Source organism: Amblyraja radiata, chromosome 12 (assembly GCF_010909765.2).
Source record: "Amblyraja radiata isolate CabotCenter1 chromosome 12, sAmbRad1.1.pri, whole genome shotgun sequence".
Taxonomy (NCBI): domain Eukaryota; kingdom Metazoa; phylum Chordata; class Chondrichthyes; order Rajiformes; family Rajidae; genus Amblyraja; species Amblyraja radiata.
Window position 1 is genome coordinate 46529260 of NC_045967.1, and position 21320 is coordinate 46550579.

The 21320-nt window shown below is 41.6% G+C and overlaps 2 protein-coding genes across 3 annotated transcripts in view; one reads left to right on the top strand and one right to left on the bottom strand.

The window, feature by feature from the left end:
- The window catches only part of las1l (LAS1 like ribosome biogenesis factor), a 39398-nt gene extending 26868 nt beyond the window's left edge, over window positions 1–12530 (top strand). The window contains 3 exon segments of the mRNA XM_033030708.1: window positions 3647–3984; window positions 6477–6627; window positions 12002–12530. Of these exon segments, the coding sequence (XP_032886599.1) occupies window positions 3647–3984; window positions 6477–6627; window positions 12002–12092 (580 nt within the window). The 3' untranslated portion in view covers window positions 12093–12530.
- Window positions 12531–13653: 1123 nt separating this feature from the next.
- The window catches only part of zc3h12b (zinc finger CCCH-type containing 12B), a 72793-nt gene continuing 65126 nt past the window's right edge, over window positions 13654–21320 (bottom strand). For both annotated transcript variants that reach the window (XM_033030709.1, XM_033030710.1), the window contains exon 6: window positions 13654–20307. In XM_033030709.1, coding sequence (XP_032886600.1) covers window positions 18881–20307 — 1427 coding nt within the window. In that variant the 3' untranslated portion in view covers window positions 13654–18880. The remainder of the gene's footprint in view (window positions 20308–21320) is intronic.

Below are 21320 nucleotides of genomic sequence, written 5' to 3' on the forward strand. Positions count from 1 at the left end.
TTCGTAATTCGGAATTTTTCGGCTTTCGGATTGGAAGATTTTTAGCGGAGATTTTAACGGCTGGCTCAGTGGTAGAGTGCTCGGCTCATATCCGCAAGGTCGCGAGTTTGCGCCTCGATCCCGGTAGTTACTCGATCGCGAGTTTGAGTCTTCAATGTAGTTTTTTCTTGCAGAATAGGAGAGAATAGGGAGGGTTAGGCTGGGATCATTCTCTGCGAGATGATCTTAGTGCGGGAGACAAGTGTAGGTGTACTGACTGTGTGGGCAGGACTTTGGAAGTGATTGCCCACCATTCTCAAAAGCTGCTGTGTCTCCCTGTCCCTCCAACTCCAGAGGAATCCGCTCCCCGATGGGCCGCTACGGCGACAAGTGGCAGTTCGCCCACAGCCCGAGCTGCGCAACCCCAAGGAACAAGACGTACCTTGCACACCATCAGCTTCTGCCCCTACGGGGAGCGTGTTCCTCTGGAGTTGGAGCGGGGCTGGGCTGGAGTTGCTGATCTGGGATCTCCGTGCTTGCAGTGGACCTGGGGGTCGGTGTCCCGATGAGGGGGCGCAGCTTGGGCTGTGGGCGAACTGCCACTTGTCGCCGTAGCGGCCCATCGGGGAGCGGCTTCTGGTGGTCCTGACGTCTCTCAGCTCCTGTCCAGGGGGGTGGCCGGAGACGTCAGGACCAACAGGAACCCGCTCCCCGATGGGCCGCTACAGCGACAAGTGGCAGTTCGCCCACAGCCCGAGCTGCGCCCCCTCATCCGCAACCCGGGTTCCTCTGGAGTTGGAACGGGCTGGGCTAGAGTTGCTGCTGGCTGTGAGTCTCTGGGATCTCCGTGCTTGCAGTCGGTGTCCCGTTGGTCCTGACGTCTCTGGCACCCCCCCTAGACCGGAGCTGAGACTGGGAACTGTACCGCCCTTGCCCCCTCCCTCTGCAACTGCAAACAACCCCACAGTTCCCAGTCTCAGCTCCTGTACAGGGGGGTGGCCGGAGACGTCACAGCCCGAGCTGCGCCCCCTCATCCGCAACCCCAAGAACAAGACGTACCTTGCACACCATCAGATTCTGTCCCTACGGGGAGCGTGTTCCTCTGGAGTTGGAACGGGGCTGGGCTGCTGCTGGCTGTGGGTCTCTGGGATCTCTGTGCTTGCAGTGGGCCTGGGGGGTCGGTGTCCCGTTGGTCCTGACGTCTCCGGTGACTCGCACTGACCTGCTGGCATCGCCGACGTGAAGACAGTGCAAAGCCCCCGCGCCGGTGCAATGGGCGGGGAGCTGGAGAGGGGAGGAAAGGGGTCACACCCATGGCCGGGAAGCAGAGGGGTGTAGGTGGGGTGAAACTGAAGGGAGCGACAATCTCCTGCTGCCTGCCCGCTGAGTTAAAATGTTCCCACGCAAGACTCACGATACACTGTGTATCGTGAGTCTACCGTGGGAACTTTTTAACTCGGCAGGCAGCAGCAGATTGTCAATTATGAACCCTCCCGCGCAATATACCCTCACCTCTTTTATGAATGGGGATTTAGTTCCCCTTTCTTCGAGGACCGACCGGAGGTTCCGCTGTCACCTCTGCAGGCCACCCTCGGTGAACGTCTTCAAGGACCTTTCTTCGGAGCTTTTCGTTATTTGGATCTTCGGATAAAAGGTTGTGCACCTGTATCAGTTTTGTACAGAAAAGCAGTTGTTGAAATAAACGGACGTAAGAGTAGGAATGGCAGCAAAGGGAAAGCAAGTAGTCCTGAAAATAAAATCCGTCCTCCGCTTGGAGGTGCTGACCACTGATTGCATACTGAGGTCAAGAGAGGGAAGAGCAGAGGAGGTAACTAGAAACATTTGGTTATGTTTCAATATAGAAGTTATTCTAAAGAAACTAGAACATTGCTGCTGAAATGTCTTTGGTCATAAGTGTAGAAAATTAGTAGGTAATTTCCCAGGCCAGCATCAGCAGGTAAGTTTCCAGACAACATTGTGTAATAAAATTGGTATTCATTTAGAAAATCATTCCTTATTAAAGAAACCAATATGGATTTATGAGTAATGAATCAGATCTGACAAATTTTGTAGTTCTTTAATTATAAAAATACTATTTCAATAAAGTAACAGCCATACACCAAATGCAGGTTTTGCTGACAACTGCCTTTGTTAGTAAAGAGGGGTGGAATTGCTTGACAAGCTGGTATCATCTCCCTGGGCCAAATGGTCTCCTATGTTGTAATAAAATCTGATTCATATCCACAAAATAAGTGACATATGATTTTTCTCTAAGAGCAACAATTGCTATTTATGTTATTCCAGTCAATGTGTGGGCAGCACAGTGACACAACGGTAGGCTTGCTGCCTTACAGCGGCAGACACCTGGGTTTGATCCTGACTACGGGGGGTGCTGCCTCTACGGAGTTTGTACGTTCTCCCTGTGGCCGCGTGGGTTTTCTCCGGGTGCTCCGGTTTCCTCCCACACCAAAGACGTGCAGATTTGCAGGTTAATTGGCTTCTGTAAATTATCCCTAGTGTGTAGGATATTAGTAGTGTACGGGCAATTGCTAGTTGGCATGGACTCAGTGGGCTGAAGGACCTGTTTCCATGTTGTATCTTCTAAAGTCAAGCTAAAATAAGCCAAATATTACCTAGCTAACGAATACCTACATCAGTGTCACATGGCTGAGATAATTAGCACCAATAATAACAGCTATCTTTGTGCACATATTAAGTTTTTAAACAGGAAAAACCTGATTGGGCATCAAAAATAGATCTTGCCACTCTGCACACAACTCCCATTATTTATGCCCTCCCTACCCCCAGCCACTGTGGCTCAGGACATATTTATTGAAGAGTCTGAAGAAGGGTCTCAACCCAAAACGTCATCCATTCCTTCTCTCCAGAGATGCTGCCTGTCCCGCTGAGTTACTCCAGCTTTTTGTGTCTATCTTCATATTTATTGGATATTGTCCTTTGCAGTCCCTTGATTTTTTTGCTACACTATAGGCAATTTTATGAAAACCATATCAAGGAATCACTATAGACTTTAGTTATGAGGAAAGATTAGTGAATTAAAACCACTGTTTTTTCAGATAAAAGGAAGTTTAGTAGATGTCTGGTAGAGATCTTCACCTTTGAGGGATTTTGACGAAGTGCTTCACAAAAACTATTCCCTTAAGGCATGGTAAAGCAGCATTAGAGGAAGCAAATTAAAAACATTCAACATAGATTAAGAAAACTTTTATTTTTAATCAATATTCCAGAATTAAGTAGAAGGACACAGTGCGAGAATGATGCAGCAGGTCAGGCAGCATCTCTGGAGAACATGGATAGGTGACGTTTCGGGTCAAACCCCTTCTTTGTTTCAAAAATAAGTATGCTCAATGTCTTTATTGAACAAAACAATCCTGTTTTTAGCTATTTTTACTAGAAGACCATGTTAAAGCCATGTCCTAATAGCCTGAAAAATGTATTGTAAACTTATAGTATTTTTGTTTGAAGCTTGAGTTTATGCTACTTATAAATCATTGGCTAGCTTTTATTATGATCAAAATCCTTATTTTTAATATAGCTCTTGCAAGCAACCCATAATTGCTATTTTAGATTTGTTATATTCTAAAACTGATGAGCACGGAATCAAATGAAGACAAAATAAGACCTGACTTTTGCTGTATCATTTCAGGAATTTAACTGGCACGGACTCTCCATTGCCCATTACCACACAACAGAAACTCCTCCAGCTCTGTTCTATATACATTCAGGAACCAGGGTCCTTCAGCATTTCTGACTTTCCAATTGGCTGTAATCATCTACCAGTACACACAGTGGAAAACCTACAAGTGATGAATGGGTCCGAGTCATCAAACCAGTTAACTAGCACGGTGCATACTGACTTCCTGATGGACACTGAACCTGTGGTGGTCCACACCACTGGAGAGGAGCAGTCACAATCGATCAACCTTGAAGTGTTAACAGAAACCATTCAATCCCTGGAGGGATCAGTATGGCAGTTATGTACAGGTATGCTGTGGCTTTGATCGTTCTGCTTTGGTTTATCTCAAATGGTTAATTTATGTAGAATTTGCATTTTAAGTATTATGGAATGGAAACATTTTCAATTTAAGTAATTAGTGACTACTCCAAAAACTCCCTTGTTGAATAAGGCATAGAAAATAACATTGTAGACTTCCTCTTCATTGCGTCAACAGCAATCTCATAAACAGCTGTGTTTTTTTCAAGTTCCAGTGCCTGTGGTTTCTCTAGGGTTGAACCATTTTGGGTATCTTTCACACAGAATGATAAGCAAACATCTTCACTTTAGATAAACTGGTTTAAGGTTGTTAGCAAAGGAATATTATATCAGTAGAATAATACTTGCATAGGAAATAAAACTCAACAATCAGCTGCACCAGATTTTGACAATTACAAACAAACTGATATTACAGACTTTTAAAAAGAATCGTTGACACATCTGACCTACTTCTAATCATGAGTTAAATTATTACAGTAATACCATGCACTTCATCAATTTTGCCATGGCAAATTTCTCTTTTTTAATTTTAATACAGTTACATCTGTGTTAACTATTCCTTGCTGGCCATTAATTATTTAGTTTTTAGTGCAGCATGGAAACGGGCCCTTCAGCCCACCGAGTCCACGCCGACCATTGGATCACCAGCTCATGCGAGTTTTACCTTATCCCACTTTCACATCCACTCCCAATACACTAGGGGCAGTCTATTTAACCTACAAACCTGCATGTTTTGGGGATGTGGGAGGAAACTGGTGCAACCACAGGGAGAATGTACAAACTCCACTCCAACAGCGCCTGAGGCCAGGATCAAACCCAGGTCTCTAACACTGTGAAGCATATAAACATAGAAAATAGGTGCAGGAGTAGGCCATTTGGCCCTTCGAGCCTGCACCGCCATTCAATATGATCATGGCTGATCATCCAACTCAGTATCCTGTACTTGCCTTCTCTCCATACCCCCTGATCCCTTTAACCACAAGGGTCACACTAACTCCCTCTTAAATATAGCCAATGAATTGGCCTCAACTACCTTCTGTGGCAAAGAATTCCAGAGATTCACCACTCTCTGAAAAATGTTTTTCTCATCTCGGTCCTAAAAGATTTCCCCCTTATCCTTAAACTGTGACCCCTTGTTCTGGACTTCCCCCAACATCGGGAACAATCTTCCTGCATCTAGCCTGTCCAACCACTTAAGAATTTTGTAAGTTTCTATAAGATCCCCCCTCAATCTTCTAAATTCTAGCGAGAACAAGCCGAGTCTATCCAGTCTTTCTTCATATGAAAGTCCTGACATCCCAGGAATCAGTCTGGTGAACCTTCTCTGTACTCCCTCTATGGCAAGAATGTCTTTCCTCAGATTAGGAGACCAAAACTGTACGCAATACTCCAGGTGTGGTCTCACCAAGACCCTGTACAACTGCAGTAGTTCCCTGCTCCTATACTCAAATCCTCTACCAGCTAGCTGTACCACTGTGCTGCCCAAATTATGTTCGGCAATATGAGCAGGTTACTAATTTACTTAAACATTCATTTAAGACAGATAATTCAAACTTATAAAATAAAAATTACATCAATATTTGCCTAAAATGTAATTGTTCTCCAACAATACCAACTGTGAGGACATTACCTGGTGTAGTGTTTATTCATAATAACTGACAACCATGGATTCCGTTTTACCAGTACTAGTTAATTTAGCTGGGATCAGACACTGGAGCTATATTATGAAATCAATTGCATACCAGTTTCCTTTACAAGCTGCTTTATCTAGCATCTGACACTGAAATCGTTATATTATCTAATTAATTGCACCATCTTAATTAGAGTGGGAAGAATCAGACATGGTGGATGCTTTTACCTTAGTAGACTTTTGTCAGTCTACTGATTCTCATGTTGTGTGCATGTCAGATAAGGCGAGGTACAATTTGCAACTGACTTCAACATGGTCTGGTAGCCTGCCAAACTCGACTGATTATGTACTTGAGAATGTCAGATAAATCTGTGGCATTTTACACGAGTATTTTATATTTTAAGAATGTGAGGAAAGCGGAGGATGTCGGTAGACTAGAGGTCATCATTCTGTTTTGATACCAATCCTTGTGGAAGTTCATTCAACACTGAGGGGAAACCCAGCCGCAATGAAGTAGGTTGGGATATTGGGACTGCATTTTTAGGATAAGAGAATCGTTCAGTAGCCTGATAACTGTGGGAGAAGAAGCTGGCCCTGAATCTAGTGGTAGATGCTATCATGCTTTTGTATCTTCTTCTGACAGGAGGTAAGAGGCAATGACCAGGGTCTAAATGGCCCTCGATTATTTTGGCTGCTTTGCAAGTATAGATGAATTTGGTGGTGGAGAAGCTGGTTTGTGAGATGCACTGGGCTGCAGCCACAACCCTCTCTAATCACTCAGACACGAGACAAAGCCGTATGCTGTAGAACAATCATTGACCTATAGTAAAGTATAATTTTGGCTTTTTGCAGATCAAATTGCATGGAAGAATTATCCTTTGGGTAAAGTACCAGGCCAGAGTGACGACCCAAACTGCTTTTTAGTGAACAATTACACCTTGATGCCAGTGTTGCCGCAGCCAACAACAAAGGAGACCATGGATCAAAAGAATACTGAAATTAGGTAAATGATCAGCCTGCTGAAAACGTGGGGAATGATTTGTGCTCGTGATTGCAACTTGACCACCTTGCTGGTTAACGTACAGCATTTTTCTTAAAGATGACTTAAATTCACGAGTCGTCTTTAAATTCAGGAGTGGTGCCGGAAGACTGGAGGGAGGCAAATGTTGAGCCTTTATTCAGGCAGGGAAACTGTTGGGAACTATCGGCCAGTGAGCTTAAAATCAGTCTTTGGAAAGTTACTGGAGGGTATTCTAAGGGATAGGATATACAGGCATTTAGACGGACAGGGCCTGATTCGGGATAGTCAGCATGGTTTTGTATGTGGTAGGTCCTGTCTCACAATCTGATTGAATTTTTTGAAGACATGACCAAATGTCAACGAGGGCAGAGCTGTAGATGTATATTTGGACTTCAGTAAAGCATTCAGCAAGCTTCCTCGTGGTAGGCTGCTCTGGAAGGTTAGATCGCATGGGTTCCAAGGAGAGATAGCTGAATGGATAGAAAATTGGTTCCACAGAAAGAAGCAGAGGGTGATGGTGGAAGGTTGCTTCTCGGACTGGAGGCCTGTGACTAGTGGTGTGCATCAGGGTTCGGTGCTGGGCCCGTCACTGTTTATCATCTATATCAATGATTTGGATGAGAACATACACTGCAAGATTAGCAAGTTTGCAGATGATACAAAAGTGGGTGGTTTTGCAGATCGTGAAGATGTTTGTGAAAAATTGCAGCAGGATCTTGATCAATTGGCCAGGTGGGCTGAGGAACGGTTGATGGAATTTAATGCAGAAAAATGTGAGGTGTTGCATTTTGGGAAGTCTAACATGGGCAGGACCTACACAGTGAATGGTAGGGCTCTGGGGAGTGGTGTGGGGCAGAAGGATGTAAGAGTCCAGTGTATCGCTCCCTGGAGGTGGAGTCTCAAGTAGATCGGGTGGTCAAAAAGGCTTTTGGCACATTGGCCTTCATCAGCCAGAGTATTGAGTATAGAAGTTGGGAGGTCATGTTGCAGTTGTATAAGATGTTGGTGAGGCCACATTTAGAGTACTGTGTTCAGTTCTGGGCACACCTTAAAGGAAAGAAGATGTCAAGCTGCAAAGTGTACAGAAAAGATTTACGAGGATGTTGCCAGGACTAGAGGGTCTGAGCTATAGGCAGAGGTTGAGGAGGCTGGGAATCTATTCCTTGGAGCGCAGGAGGATGAGGGATGATCTTATAGAGGTGTATAAGATCATGAGAGGAATAAATCTGGTAGATGCACAGTCTCTTGCCTAGAGTAGGTGAATTGAGGACCAGAGGACATAGGATTAAGGTGAGGGAGAAAAGATTTAACAGGAATCTGAGTAGCTTTTTCACACAAAGAGTGGTGGATGTATGGAACAAGCTGCCAGAGGAGGTAGTTGTGGCAGGGACTATCCCAACATTTAAGAAGCAGTTATGGCAGGTTGGGCCGAAGGGCCTGTTTCCTCACTATATCACTCTCTGACTTTAAAACAAGAAATTTGGGTAATGAATTCATAAGTAGCATTATAAGGTACTTTGCCATTACAGATGACATATTCAAATCTTGCCTCCTAATCTGACCATGTTTGAATGTTAACAACGCTTTTTAATCACTCGTGACTAGAATTTAGAAAAACTGGTTTGTTCCATTTCTGTGTTTCCTTGGATCTTGGGTGTAAATGACTTGATTGAACGATACATCATGGAATCTGGCCTTTGGTCCACTGAGTCTACGCCAATCATGGTTCACCCAGTCATACTGGTTCTGGGGTATCCACTTTTGCATCCGCTCCCTACGCATTTGGAGCAATTTACAGAGGTCATCTAAATACAAACCTGCACGGTGTATGTGGGAGGAAACCAGAGCACCCGGAGGAAGCCCACAGTGGTCACAGGTAGAACATTTAAACTACACAGACAGCACCCGAGGTCAGGATCGAACCTTGGGTCTCTGGCACCGTGAGGCAGCAGCTCTACCAGTTGTACGAATGTGCCGCCCTGAGCAGAACAGTTTCCAGTAAATGTATAGGAAGGAACTGCAGATGCTGGTTTGCACCGAAGATAGACAAAATGTTGAGTAACTCAATGGGGCAGGCAACGTCTCTGGAGAGAAGGAATGGGAGTGAGACTTGTGAGTGCTGGTGCAGAATTCCCAAAAGGTTAATCTGCAAGTTGAATCTGTAGTAAAGAAAGCAAACTCAATGCTAGCATTTATTTCAAGAGGGCTTGTATACAAAACAGGGATGTAATGTTGAGGCTCTATAAGGCGCTGGTAAGGGCACATTTTGAATATTGTGAGCAATTTTGGGCACTGTACCTGAGTAAGGATGTGCTGGCTGTGCAGAGGGTCCAGAGGAGGTTTACAAGAATGATCCCAGGAATGAGTAGGTTAACCTATGATGAACGTTTTCTGGCACTGGGCCTGTACTCGCTGGAGTTTAGCAGAATGAGAGGGAGACCTCATCGAAACATTCAGAATAGTGAAAGGCTTGGATAGAGTGGATGTGGCTAGAGTCTAGGACTAGAGGTCATAGCCTCAGAATTAAAGGATGTTCGTTTAGGAAGGAGATGAGGAGAAATTTCTTTAGTCAGAGGGTGGTTAATCTGTGGAATTCTTTGCCACAGAAGGCTGTGGAGATCAAGTCAGTGGACATTTTTAAGGCAGAGATAGATAGATTCTTGATTAGTACGTGTGTCATCGGCTATGGGCAGAAGGCAGGAGAATGGGGTTAGGAGGGAGAGATAGATCAGCCATGATTGGATGGCCGAGTAGACTTGATGGGCCGAATGGCCTAATTCAACTATCCTTATGACCTTTATGAGTGACTTTTAGGGTCGAGACCCTTCTTCAGACTGAAAGTTAGGGGAGAGGGAGATATGGAAGGGTACAAAGAGCAGGTAAGGTGTGAAAAGGACAGATCAAAGTAGATGATGATCATTGGTATGTACAATGGTTTGTTGTTAGCTGTGGGGAAGGGGGCAACATGACATAAACAGTAAAATTAACCAGGAGGCCGGTGAAACTAGTCGGAGAACTAGGGTGGGGGAGGGAGGGAAAGCAAGGGTTACTTGCAGTTAGAGAAATCAATATTCGTACCGCTGGGTTGTAAGCTGTCCAAGCAAAATATGAGGTGTTGTTCCTTCAATTTACATTGGGCCACATGCTGACTGTGGAGGAGGCCCAGGACAGAAAGGTTAGTATGACCAAGAGTTTCACTGTTCATATCCCTTCATTATCACCTCTTCCTCAACCAACAATGGACCATTGTGAGCTCCACCTTTCCTTGGTCTGCGGTGCCAGCTCTCATTTGTTCTGTACCCTTTCATACCTCTAGTTTCCCATCTCCCCCGACTCTGTCTGAAGTAAGATCTCAACCCAAAACTTCACCTATTCCTTTTCTTCAGAGATGCTGCCTGACCCGCTGAGTTACTCCAGTATTTTGTGTCTGCCTTCAGTGTAAGCCCAAATCTGCAGCTCCTTCCTACAGTATTTTAATAATTTTACGACTTTTGGTAACCCAACAAAACGGCACCACAGCAGAGTGGGATTGCTTTCCTTTGTACTTTAAGCTGATACTTACTATTTAATTTATGTGACTAGAGCAAACTATTGGAATAAGAATAATGCATACGAGCTAGGAATTGAGAACACTGGCCATGGAGGATTAGACAGTTTTGGAATGGTTTAAATATTATTTACTGTTAACATTTTACAAAGGATATTTCATGAGATAAAGCAAAGCATACATAAATGATTTACATCAGAAGTAGATATGTTTGCTTTGGGCAATGACAAATAGTTTATGAATAGATGTGACATTTTTTCTGGGTTCTGCTATTAATGAAATGGGAGTTTTTCATAGAAAAGTAGGGACAGTATTGGTCAAAGAAACCACAATAAGGGAACGTCTCCCTTAGGTCTGTGGAAAAGTAACACATTATGGACAACTGGTGATGCTTTTAACATGCTGTTTAATGCGTTCTGGTCTGAAATAAACTGTATGATAAGGATGGAAACTCTGAAAGTAGTTCCTGAACGAAGCAAATGCAAGCTGTATGCAAACTGTGCCTTTCGTGTCCTTTTTGATACCTCCAAAAAGAGTTTCACAACCAATTAAAGCTGGAAAGGGTAGAGAGAATTTGAGGATGTTGCCAGGACTAGAGGGTCTGAGCTATAGGGACTCTATTCCTTGGAGCACAAGTGGATGAGCAGTGATCTTACAGAGGTGTAAAAAAAATCATGAGAAGAATAAATCGGGTAGATGGATAGAGTATCTTGCCCAGACTAGGTGAATCGACCACCAGGGGACATAGGTTAAAGGTGAAGGGGAAAAGATTTAATAGGAATCTGAGGGTGATTTTTTCATACAAAGGGTGGTGAGTGTATGGAACAAGCTGCCAGAGGAGATAGTTGAGGCTGGGACTATCCTAATGTTTAAGAAACAGTTAGACAGGTACGTGGATAGGACAGGTTTGGAGGGATATGGGCCAAATGTCGGCAGCTGGGACATGTTGGTCAATGTGGGCAAGTTGGGCTGAAGGGCCTGTTTCCATGCTGTATCACTCTGACTTTTTTTTTGTATTGTGATTTAATGGCCTCTGTTAGGATCATGGTGCTTCACCAAATTTATTGCAGATTTACATAATGGGATAGAAAGCCACTTGAGCTGAAGATGTGATGTGATACCATAAGCGGTATAGATAAGAACATGAAAGTACAAAGAATTAAAGCTGCAGCCTATGGACTTTGGTATCAACCAATATAAGCCTAAAAAGGAGTCATTTGTGAATGATCCAAAGCTAGAAACTTGACTTCATTTGTTGTAAGAACCACAAGAATTGCCCTTGATGGTCCCCATTGAAAATTCATTTATGTATTTATAACCACGTGCTAGGCAAATAGGCTGATGAAAGACTAATGGAGTTTATTGCAGTTAAATGTGTTGCATTTTGCGAAGTTCAACCAGAGCATGATCTTCACTCCCTGGGAAGTGTTGTAGGGCAGGGGGATCTATGAGTTACAGGTGTATGGTTTTCTGAAAGTGGTGTCACAGATAGATAGTCTGGTACAGAAGGCTTTTGGTACACTGGTCTTAATCGACCAAGGTATGAAGTATAAATATTAGACTGTTTTGTTACAGTTGTACAAGACATTGGTGAGTATGTATTTGGAGTATTGTGCTCAGTTTTGGTCACCCTGCTATTTAAAGGAAGGATGTTATTAAGCAGGATTTATGCTTAGAATGCAGAGATTTATAAGGATATTGCCAGGACTCATGGGCCTGAGCTATAGGGAGAGATTGTGCAGGCTAGGACTTTATTCTTTGTTCTTTATATAATAAATAAGTACCTAACTCTCAGTGTTTCTTTTACAGTACCACAGGATTGCCATGCACAGACCCAGAAGGTTTATGGTGGAACCAGGGTGACCTACACAGACTGAAAGCTGGTTTGAAGTTGTTCTAATGAAGATTTTATTTTTCAAATATTATTATTCCCTTATCTCATCCATCATTCAGATGAGTGTGTGAATGTGCACACGGTTTCACATTTATCCGATATTCGGCTGTTTGTTGAAGGTTCTCCACTTATTATTTTTAAAAAGCCAACAACCCTGTTGTATATTTTCAACATATACCATGTATTCCAAAGTCCTTGTAATTTGCTTATGATGGTCTCTTAAAGATCAAAAATTGATCTAAATTTAAATTTCCTCCAGTCCCAAAATTGGAGTTGACAATCTGATCATCGGTTATGGTCTGCCCTAAATGGGTTTACTTTACATTAAGTGTTGCAATTTCAATTGTAAACATATGTGTTTATGGAATTCTGTAATATTATATGCATGTAAACTGGTAGGTGGCTGCCATTATTCTTATTGCAAAAATAAATTCTAGCATCTAACTCAGTCCCAGTGCTTTTTTTTTTAAGTTACTTATGGCTTGGCCACAAGGTCATTGATGAGATATCAGGAATCACGCCTCTTGATAAAGCTCTCTCTATTAAAATATATTTAGATGTTATGTTTACAGGGGTTGTAAATGCATCCTTGATGCTTTCTGAGATAATTCCAAATCTAATATGAAATGTAACCAACTTCTTGAAGACACACAAAAGGCTGGAGTAACTCAGCAGGTCTGGCACAATCTCTGGAGAAAAGGAATAGTGACGTTTCAGGTCAAGACCCTTCTTCAGACTGAGTCAGGGGAAAAAGGGGAACGAGAGATATAAACGGTAGTTGGAAGAATGAATGGAAGATATGTAAAAAACAATGATAATCGAGGAAATGTGGAGCACATAATGGGCCACTGTTGGCTGTGGGATAGGTAATGAGTCTTCAGACATGAACTCAACTGGACAACAGTAAAACTACGATGACTAGAGTTGGGGAGGGATGGAGAGAGAGTGGAGCAGGGGTTACTTGAAGTTAAAATCAATTTTCATACCACTGGGTTATGGGGTGCCCAAGAGAAATATGAGATGCTGTTCCTCCAATTTACATTTGGCCTCACTCAGAGTAATGGAGGAGGTCCAGGACAGAAAGGTCAATATGGGAAGGGAAGTTAGTGTTTGGCAACCGGGAGATCATGTAGGCCGAGGAGGATTGAGCAAAGGTGTTCAGCGGGTCAGGGAACATCTGTGGAGAGAAGGGAAGTCCCTCCAGTGGTTTAGTTTAGCACCTGAACCTGAAAATTGTTCCAAGAATGATTGCTGGAGAATTATTACAAAAGTTAAAATTGTGAATGAGGAACAAATCAATATTACAGTAGAAGTATATAAACTGGGGACTAATAAATGTAAAATGATAAGCCAAATGTGAATAGCTTTCCACATAAGATAGAAGCAAAAATACCAAGAACAGTCAGGTTATTAGATATTGTGACAATCTGATCTGATGTATCCTGGTAAATCATGATGTATCCTGGCATCAAACGGATTTAGTGATAAACCTTTAGGACATAGTATTGTGAAAGCAAAGGTAAGATTGTTTCCTATCCTCAATAAATAATGCAAAAAACAAGCATGATTCCCACAAAGCAAGTTTTATTGAAATACATGTAACATAAATTGAGTAGGAAATTACATTTTAAAAATTATTTAACTAGTTTGGTTATATTTGGCACTAATAATAATTGTGAACATGTAGGGCCTTTTTTGGTAACTATAATCTCATGCAAACATCAAACACTGTAAATTAAACATTCTTAAATTGCACACCTATGGAACACATTCCAATGCAGAAGTACCAAACTATTTAAAGTTGTGTCCATAATTCTTCTTGAAAAGGCACAGAAATCAATGTCATAACCCTGCTACTCCTAGAGTGCACTCACCATAAAGCTGTGAATGTATTAATTACCTGAATACACACTCCATATACCATCTTGAGCAAAGTCTTTTAACATTTATTGTACACTTCCAAGGAAGGCAACACTGCAAAATTATCGTGTATGCAAAATTGGTTTTGAAGGCCACTTTCAATTAATGCCAGGATGACATTGAGTGCCATGAAATATGGTGCAAAATACTAGATTTCCAATCTTGCGGTGTTATCCTAAGAATTGTGTAAATTGTAGTTGGGGGGGGGGGCGCTATGTGTGAAATATATACAAAGTGTGGTAAACATTACACAATACTGAATACAGGGCAAGGTTTGTCCTTTCTTAACGAGGAGATAACCATTTTATGCTGGAGTTTACAGGTCTGGCATTGTTAGTTATACGGATGAATCTCAGATGGTATTGCACACTATTATAAACATATTGGGTTGGTTTTAATTATAGCAGATAGGTACCAGTAAATTAGTGTCAGGATGACTTTGTTTAGAAATGGCCACTGAAAAAAGCGCACTGGTCACTGACTTAAATAGTTACTGCTGTGCAGAGGAGAAGCAAACAGCTGTAGTGATCAATCTTATGAATGCACCCATTTTAATATTTACATTTGTACAAAAGCCACAAAGATTTGCTTTATGACTGAAAATTAATTAAACTCATTAGCAGCCTTATTGTAACTGATAAATATAACAACAGCTAGAGTCAGCTGTGTGTTCAAAATTGGAACATAATTATACCATTCAACACTTGGCTCAATTTAGCACATTATCCATACATGTTGCGCATTTAAAGGTACTGATTATAGAGAGCGCTTAAAAACATATCTGCTTTTTTTTTAATTCTCAAAGAGACAGAGACACATTTTGTCATTAAGACTTACATTTTGTTTGGGACTACAAACCCAAAGTTTTTTTTTCGTTTACTACAGATAAAAGCTAACGTGTTCATTTTGTATGGAACAGAACAAAAACTAGATCAATTAAACAACTGGACTAACCTAATAAAATATATATACATTAGGTATATATATTTTTACACAATACCAAACTATCTGTACACAAGTTATCTAAACACAGCATATCTACCACAAACCATATGATCTCTTCAAACAAGTTTCACTAAAAATGGTACACTTCTTAGATAATATCTGGGAACATGTACAAACTCCAGATATGTAGCAAAGAGAAAGTGATTAACCAATCAAAATTATTTTTACAAACTTTATACAGGAAAAATAGGAATTATTCTCTTCCGATTAATAGATAAGGATGTAGATGCAACCAACAAAAGCAAGAACTAGAAGGGTCTCACTGAACAGCACCCAGAACATTCGACTAGTGTTTAACTTGGACAGTGCAATGCTTATTTAGCTCAATAATGCAAATAAGCTCAATAATGCAAATAAAGCCATTCTTACAATTGGTTGAAGAGACCATCTGACCCTACCTACCTGATGCAAAAATAACCATTCCCAATTTGTACAGGATGGTTATTGCCCTATCACTGGGTTTCTGAATCTTCACATAGGCGGTAAGGGTACAGAATGTTCTATGTAAAGACATGGACAACAGAAACAAAATCTCATTCTTGATCTCAACAATATTGCTTACAGCTGCAACATTCCTTTGTTTGGCTTCATCAGCATTTTTAAACCATATAGAATTTCCTATGGATCCTTATAAATAACTAAACATTGTTTTTGTACTTTAAGATTAATTCTTTCCAAATTAACTTTTAATAATCTAAAATGTTTAGCTCATTATAAAAATTGTTTGAAGAGGTAATATCAATTTGTGGTCTGGTATTCTAATTAAGCCAACCAAAAGAAGAGGCTTGCTTGAACTCATCCTTATTTCTTTTGAAGACAATTTTAAAAGATTTCCTTTGCAGAGAGGAGCCCTCTCTCATAATAAGAGCAAGCATTATGCAGGCAGTAAATTTAAAAATATTGTTTCCATTAAAAGTGACATTTATTATACCACCACAGAAGGTGGTGGGTATATAGAATGAGCTGCCAGAGGAGGTAGTTGAGGCAGAAGCTATAACAACATTTAAAAGGCATTTGGACAGGTGCATGGATATGGAACGGTTTGAAAGGATATGGGCCAAAGGAGGGCAGGTGGGACGAGTGTAGATGGTCCACCTTGGTCGGCATAAGCAAACTGGACCAAAGGGCCTGTTTTTGTGCTGCATGGTTCTATATACATTAGAAAATGAATGGAGTAACCTTGCCCTGCAGCACAAAATGTAGCCAAATCAAAGTGAGACCAATATCAGTGAAGTAGTCTGCATTACCCACATAATCTTTATATTGCAATACATTGAAAAAAAAGTCTGAATCATGTAATGTATTTTCTCAAAGAAGCTAAATGCATGATTCCCTGAGAGGAGGCAGTGTCAGTCTTCGACCTGTATGTGTGTGTGTATATCCAAATTGGCCTACAATTTTAGAATGTAATTTTTGGTTAACAATGTTCCCCTTGGAATAGAGAAAACTAAGTAACTTCATTAAGTAAAATACTCTATTCTTCGATCAGAACGGTGAAAAATTCCCAGAAATAAAGCAGTGGGTTCAGGTTTTCCAAGGATGAGGTGCAAAGATGCAGCATTTTGAGCTTTAAAATTAAATTTTAAAGAAGCGGTAATACTTTATAAAGTCTACACTGGTGGTGTTGAGAGCAGGAATTATGCAGGCATCATTCCAGAAACAAAGAATATAAATAGGCTTAATAACCATTTTTCCTTTGGCATTATGCAACCAAATAAATTAATCTCAACAATTCCACTGAGTTAGCTTGTGCATCGTCAGAGCAGATGCCAAGGGGAATTGAGTATAGATCTCTGGCATTAGCAGTCCTCATCAACGACAAAGTCTTGGTCAGTGAAAAGGAGGGTGCAGTGAGGTAACGGTATGAGATAAAGTCAATGGATGCATCTTAGAAACCTGTTTCTGATGCATCATGTTTAGAGTAGACATACTGTGAAGGTGAAATTTGCAAAACATTGGTGGTTAAAGTCAAAACAGGTTTTGGTCTCTGCTTTTAGACAGATAAAGTGACTATTTAAAGTTGGCATGTGTTACAAAACAATACTGGGTGTGTTGAGGTATCAATGGAAACAATATTTTTTTATCCTAATAAATACATAACAAATAATGATACTAACATTGTACACAACGTGTGTGTACATTTGAACAACGTGAATTAAAAATTCAGGTCTACAAACTACGATGCCCAGTAAAAATTTATACATACCCATGGGCTACTCCCAGTGACACATAGTGTCACAAACATTGTGGCAAGATTTGATAAAGCTATTCTACCGATGATAACTGTACATTTAATAAATAATTTTCTACAATCAAGAAAAGAGATACAATTTGTATCAACAAACAAAGGTCATTTCTGATCATTCGAGGCATTGCTGTTTGCTGTATTGAATCGTAAATTATAATATTGTTGGGTGTGCAACCAAAATGAACTGTATTTTTTAATCTATCAGCTATATCATCAATTTTCTCTACGCTTGTGCTGAATACTGGCAATAGTCATCCCTGGAAAACACTCCCAACAGTGTAGAGAATGTTAGGAGTTAATGCAATAGCATAGAAGTCCATTTTAAACTGATCCTTTCCATTCTCTATACTGACCCAGGTGCTCTCTCCAGAGTGGCCACAGGTTACCAAAGAAGACTAGGATCCCTAGATAACTTTTATTCCCTCTCCCACTAAGGTTAATATTAGTGCACCTTCTACCAGCCTGGCTGTGATCAGCAAACTCAGCAGACCAAGATCTTAACCTTAGATTCTCGTGGTCTTGATTAAATCACGTCATTACAAAAGAACTGCAATTATCGTCTTATACTAACTAGATACAGAAGGTCTTAGATATAATTGGAATCATATCTAGAATTCCTTCTATTCTTGGAATCATATTAATTTAAGATGTTTACATTTTAAAAATGTTAACATTCCTGTCAGTGCATTTTTCAGTAAAGAATCTTATGACAAATTGGTAGTTTTAAGCTAAAGTGATTGTATTGTCATTGTAAGAAATAGAAACAACTACACAGCATTTGCAAGCCATTGCAAAACGTCAGAAATAACCCTGACTGCAGCCTCACATTCCATGTGTTTCACAGTAAGAAACATTTAGGCAGTGTCAGACCTTCTCATGAAGAGAAACAAAGGCCCCAAAAGACCTTCTCAACTTTCATGAAAAACTTTTTTTTTTTTCACAGACCTAGCTTGAAACATATCAAGCTTGTCAGATTTCAGCAATACACATTGCTTTTTAAAGATAGTGGCACGTCAGTGCAGCCTGAAGACAAAAAATATAATGCTTTAAAAAGGTGGTGTGGCTGCAAATTATCCGCCCTTACGAGGAGATCATGGTCTAAAGGAAATGGTTTGACATGCCATACACCAAGAAAGCTCTTTTGGTTGGGAACCTTAAACAGAAAATGGATACCTTACAGACAGGATCATCATCTAAATCCTTGCAAATGGTTAAATATTTCTGCTTTAAATTAGCTCGGTGATGTCATTAGGCTCTCTCAGTGGTTTCAATACTTCCAAATATTGTACTACTTAAAATTACACTTGTTTGGAATTTGAATTATTTTAACATACATTTTCTTGTTCAAAAATGGTATGTACACTTTAAAACTCACGCTGAACAGTGAATTCAAAAAAAAGTAAAACTTCAAAATTGAAGTCAAAAATCAATGAGGAAAAAAAAAGTGAAAGGTATTCATTTCCTTTTCAAAGCTGCCTCAACTCCCTACAGATAATTGAACACCATAAAGATATTTATAACATTTCAAACCCACTGTGTTAGGCAACTCATATTTCACAAATGTTGTGCATTAAACGGACTTCTCTTAGCTGGTCCTGTGTTCGGCCCTCAGTCTTCCAAATTACCTCCCAGATCGCAGTTGCTTAGCAACAATCTCTGCAGCAAGATGCTGTGGGTCAGTCACGTGAGGGTTCTTTTCCATGACCGCATGGACTATGTCTGCTGGGAAGATGTTACAGAGGTTACGATAGGTTTGGTACTGATGTTCTCGAATTGTCAGATGGTCCTGGTGCTCTGCAGGCATTCCCTGCCAGGGTGATCTCCAGATCTGCTCTATCTTTTCCGGCATACTCCTGAACATGCCAGGCTCATAACTGGGTTGCATCAGGTTATTAGTCAAAGGGTATGAGGGGTACCTGTAAGAGTCCGTGACGCAGGGCAGGTGGTCCCAGCTGGTATGTTGCTCTCTGCAGAGTGGGGGCCTTCGTTGCCTCATTGGATTGTTCTCATAGAGTCTTGAATCAGAAATACTGTCCAGTCTAGTCATTATTAGAGCCCGACCAGAGTGACTATTAGTGGAGGGATGAATGTTCTGAGGGAAAGGGTAGTCTCCAGGACAACTGGAACGAGCCCCAACTGCAGAATGCTGGATATGAGGAACCAGGTGGGAGATGGACTGCTTACGCTGGGGTTGTTTCGGTTCCTCGGGTCCATAGCTCTGAACTCGTGTTATGGGTTCATGGTAGCCATGAATGAAAGGCTGGAGCCTATTCTGTGACTGCGATTGATGAGACTTCACATTCTCCTCTGGACCAATATCCACAGTGCCAAGGTATGCCAAGTCATTGTACGACGAATAGGAATCATTTCCTGCAATGCAGGTTTCTGAATGAGGGCTGTGGTTTCTGGGATACAAAACATGATCCGATTCTAACCCATAATAACTATCGTGGTTACGCATATTGTTGATGCTTAAATTCGAGAAGTCATTGATCATGGAATAATAGCCAGTGTCCTGCGTAGAGTCATATTTTGGGTACTGCTCTGTGTAACTCACAGAGTTCCCATGGCTGTTTGTTACGAGGATGGGGGGATAATGTAATGTGGATAAATGCTCTTGTGAAGACTTCTGGTGAGCGAACTGTTTGGAACAGGGGACAGGACTGCTTGCCGATCTGGTACTCATGGCACTAGCTGCATGGCTTTTATTCGGTTGAAACACAGGTACACTGGAGGCAGTGACCAAAGAAGGCACAGAGTTAGTCTCGAGTCTGTGAGCTGGCGCGAGTCGCTCCTCTGGCTCGCAAACCACAGCTCGTATGCTGGGGTCAGACTGGCGCTTTGGGGCGACCCGCTTGATCTCGGACACGGCTTCGCCTTTCACGCCCGATATGGCGATGCCGCATTTTGCCAGGGCTCCTTCGCTCATGGTTTTCACAGCGGACAACTTAGCACTCGCACGAAGCTCATCAGCAACCGAGCGCTGCAGCTGGTTAACGCGCTCCGGGTGGTAGTATTTACACTTGTGGCCGTAAGTGCACTTCTTCCCTGTGAAGTCACAACCAGAAACAAGAATGAACAGGACTGAAAAATAAACTTCCCTTCAACTGACATCTATCATCACAAATCTATAAAAGAATACTGTCTTTAAAAAAATCAACATCATTTCAGAATGTATTGTGAAGCTTGGTTTCTTCTCTTCTTATGGTCTAATGACGTTACCGAGATCTGAACGTTTGATGCTTGATCATTTGGGTGTGGATGTAGACTCGCATTTTGTTCCTGATTGTTACTGATCCCTGCATATATCATTTTCGTCACCAACTGTAGCCTTCAGCAGTAGAATGGTCATGTTGCAGTTATACAAGACGTTGGTGAGGCCACATTTAGAGTATTGTGTTCAGTTTGGGGCACCATGTTATAGGGAAGATGCTGTCATGCTGGAAAGGGTGCAGTGAAGATTTACGAGGATGTTGCCTGGACTCGAGAGCCTGAGCTATAGGGAGAGGTAAAGCAGGCTAAGACTCTTATTTCTTGGAGCACAGGAGGATGAGGGGAGATCTTATTGAGCTGTAGCAAAATCATGACAGGAATAGATTGTGTAGCTGCACAGTCTCCTGCCCAGAGTAGGGGAATCAAGAACCAGAGGACTTAGGTTTAAGGTGAGGGGGTAAATATTCAATAGCAACCTGAGGTGTAACTTTTTTTACACAAAGGGTGGGGGCTGTAAGGAACAAAGTGCCAGAGAAAGTCGTTGAGGCAGGTGCTATCACAATGTTTAAGAAACATTTAGACAGGTACATAGATAGGATAGATTTAGAGGAGTATGTGCGAAATGCAGCCAGGTTGGACTAGTGTAGATGGGACATGTTGGTCGGCATGGGCTTTGTTGGACTGAAGGGCCTGTTTCCACGCTGTATGACTCTTAATACACCTGTCCAATTGTAACTACACCGACTCATATACATGGAAGCACCACTTGGATGTGACAAAGGACCGCCAGCCCCCTTGCTGGCAACAATCAACGTTCATCAGGACAGGAGTGAAGGGTGATTAATGAG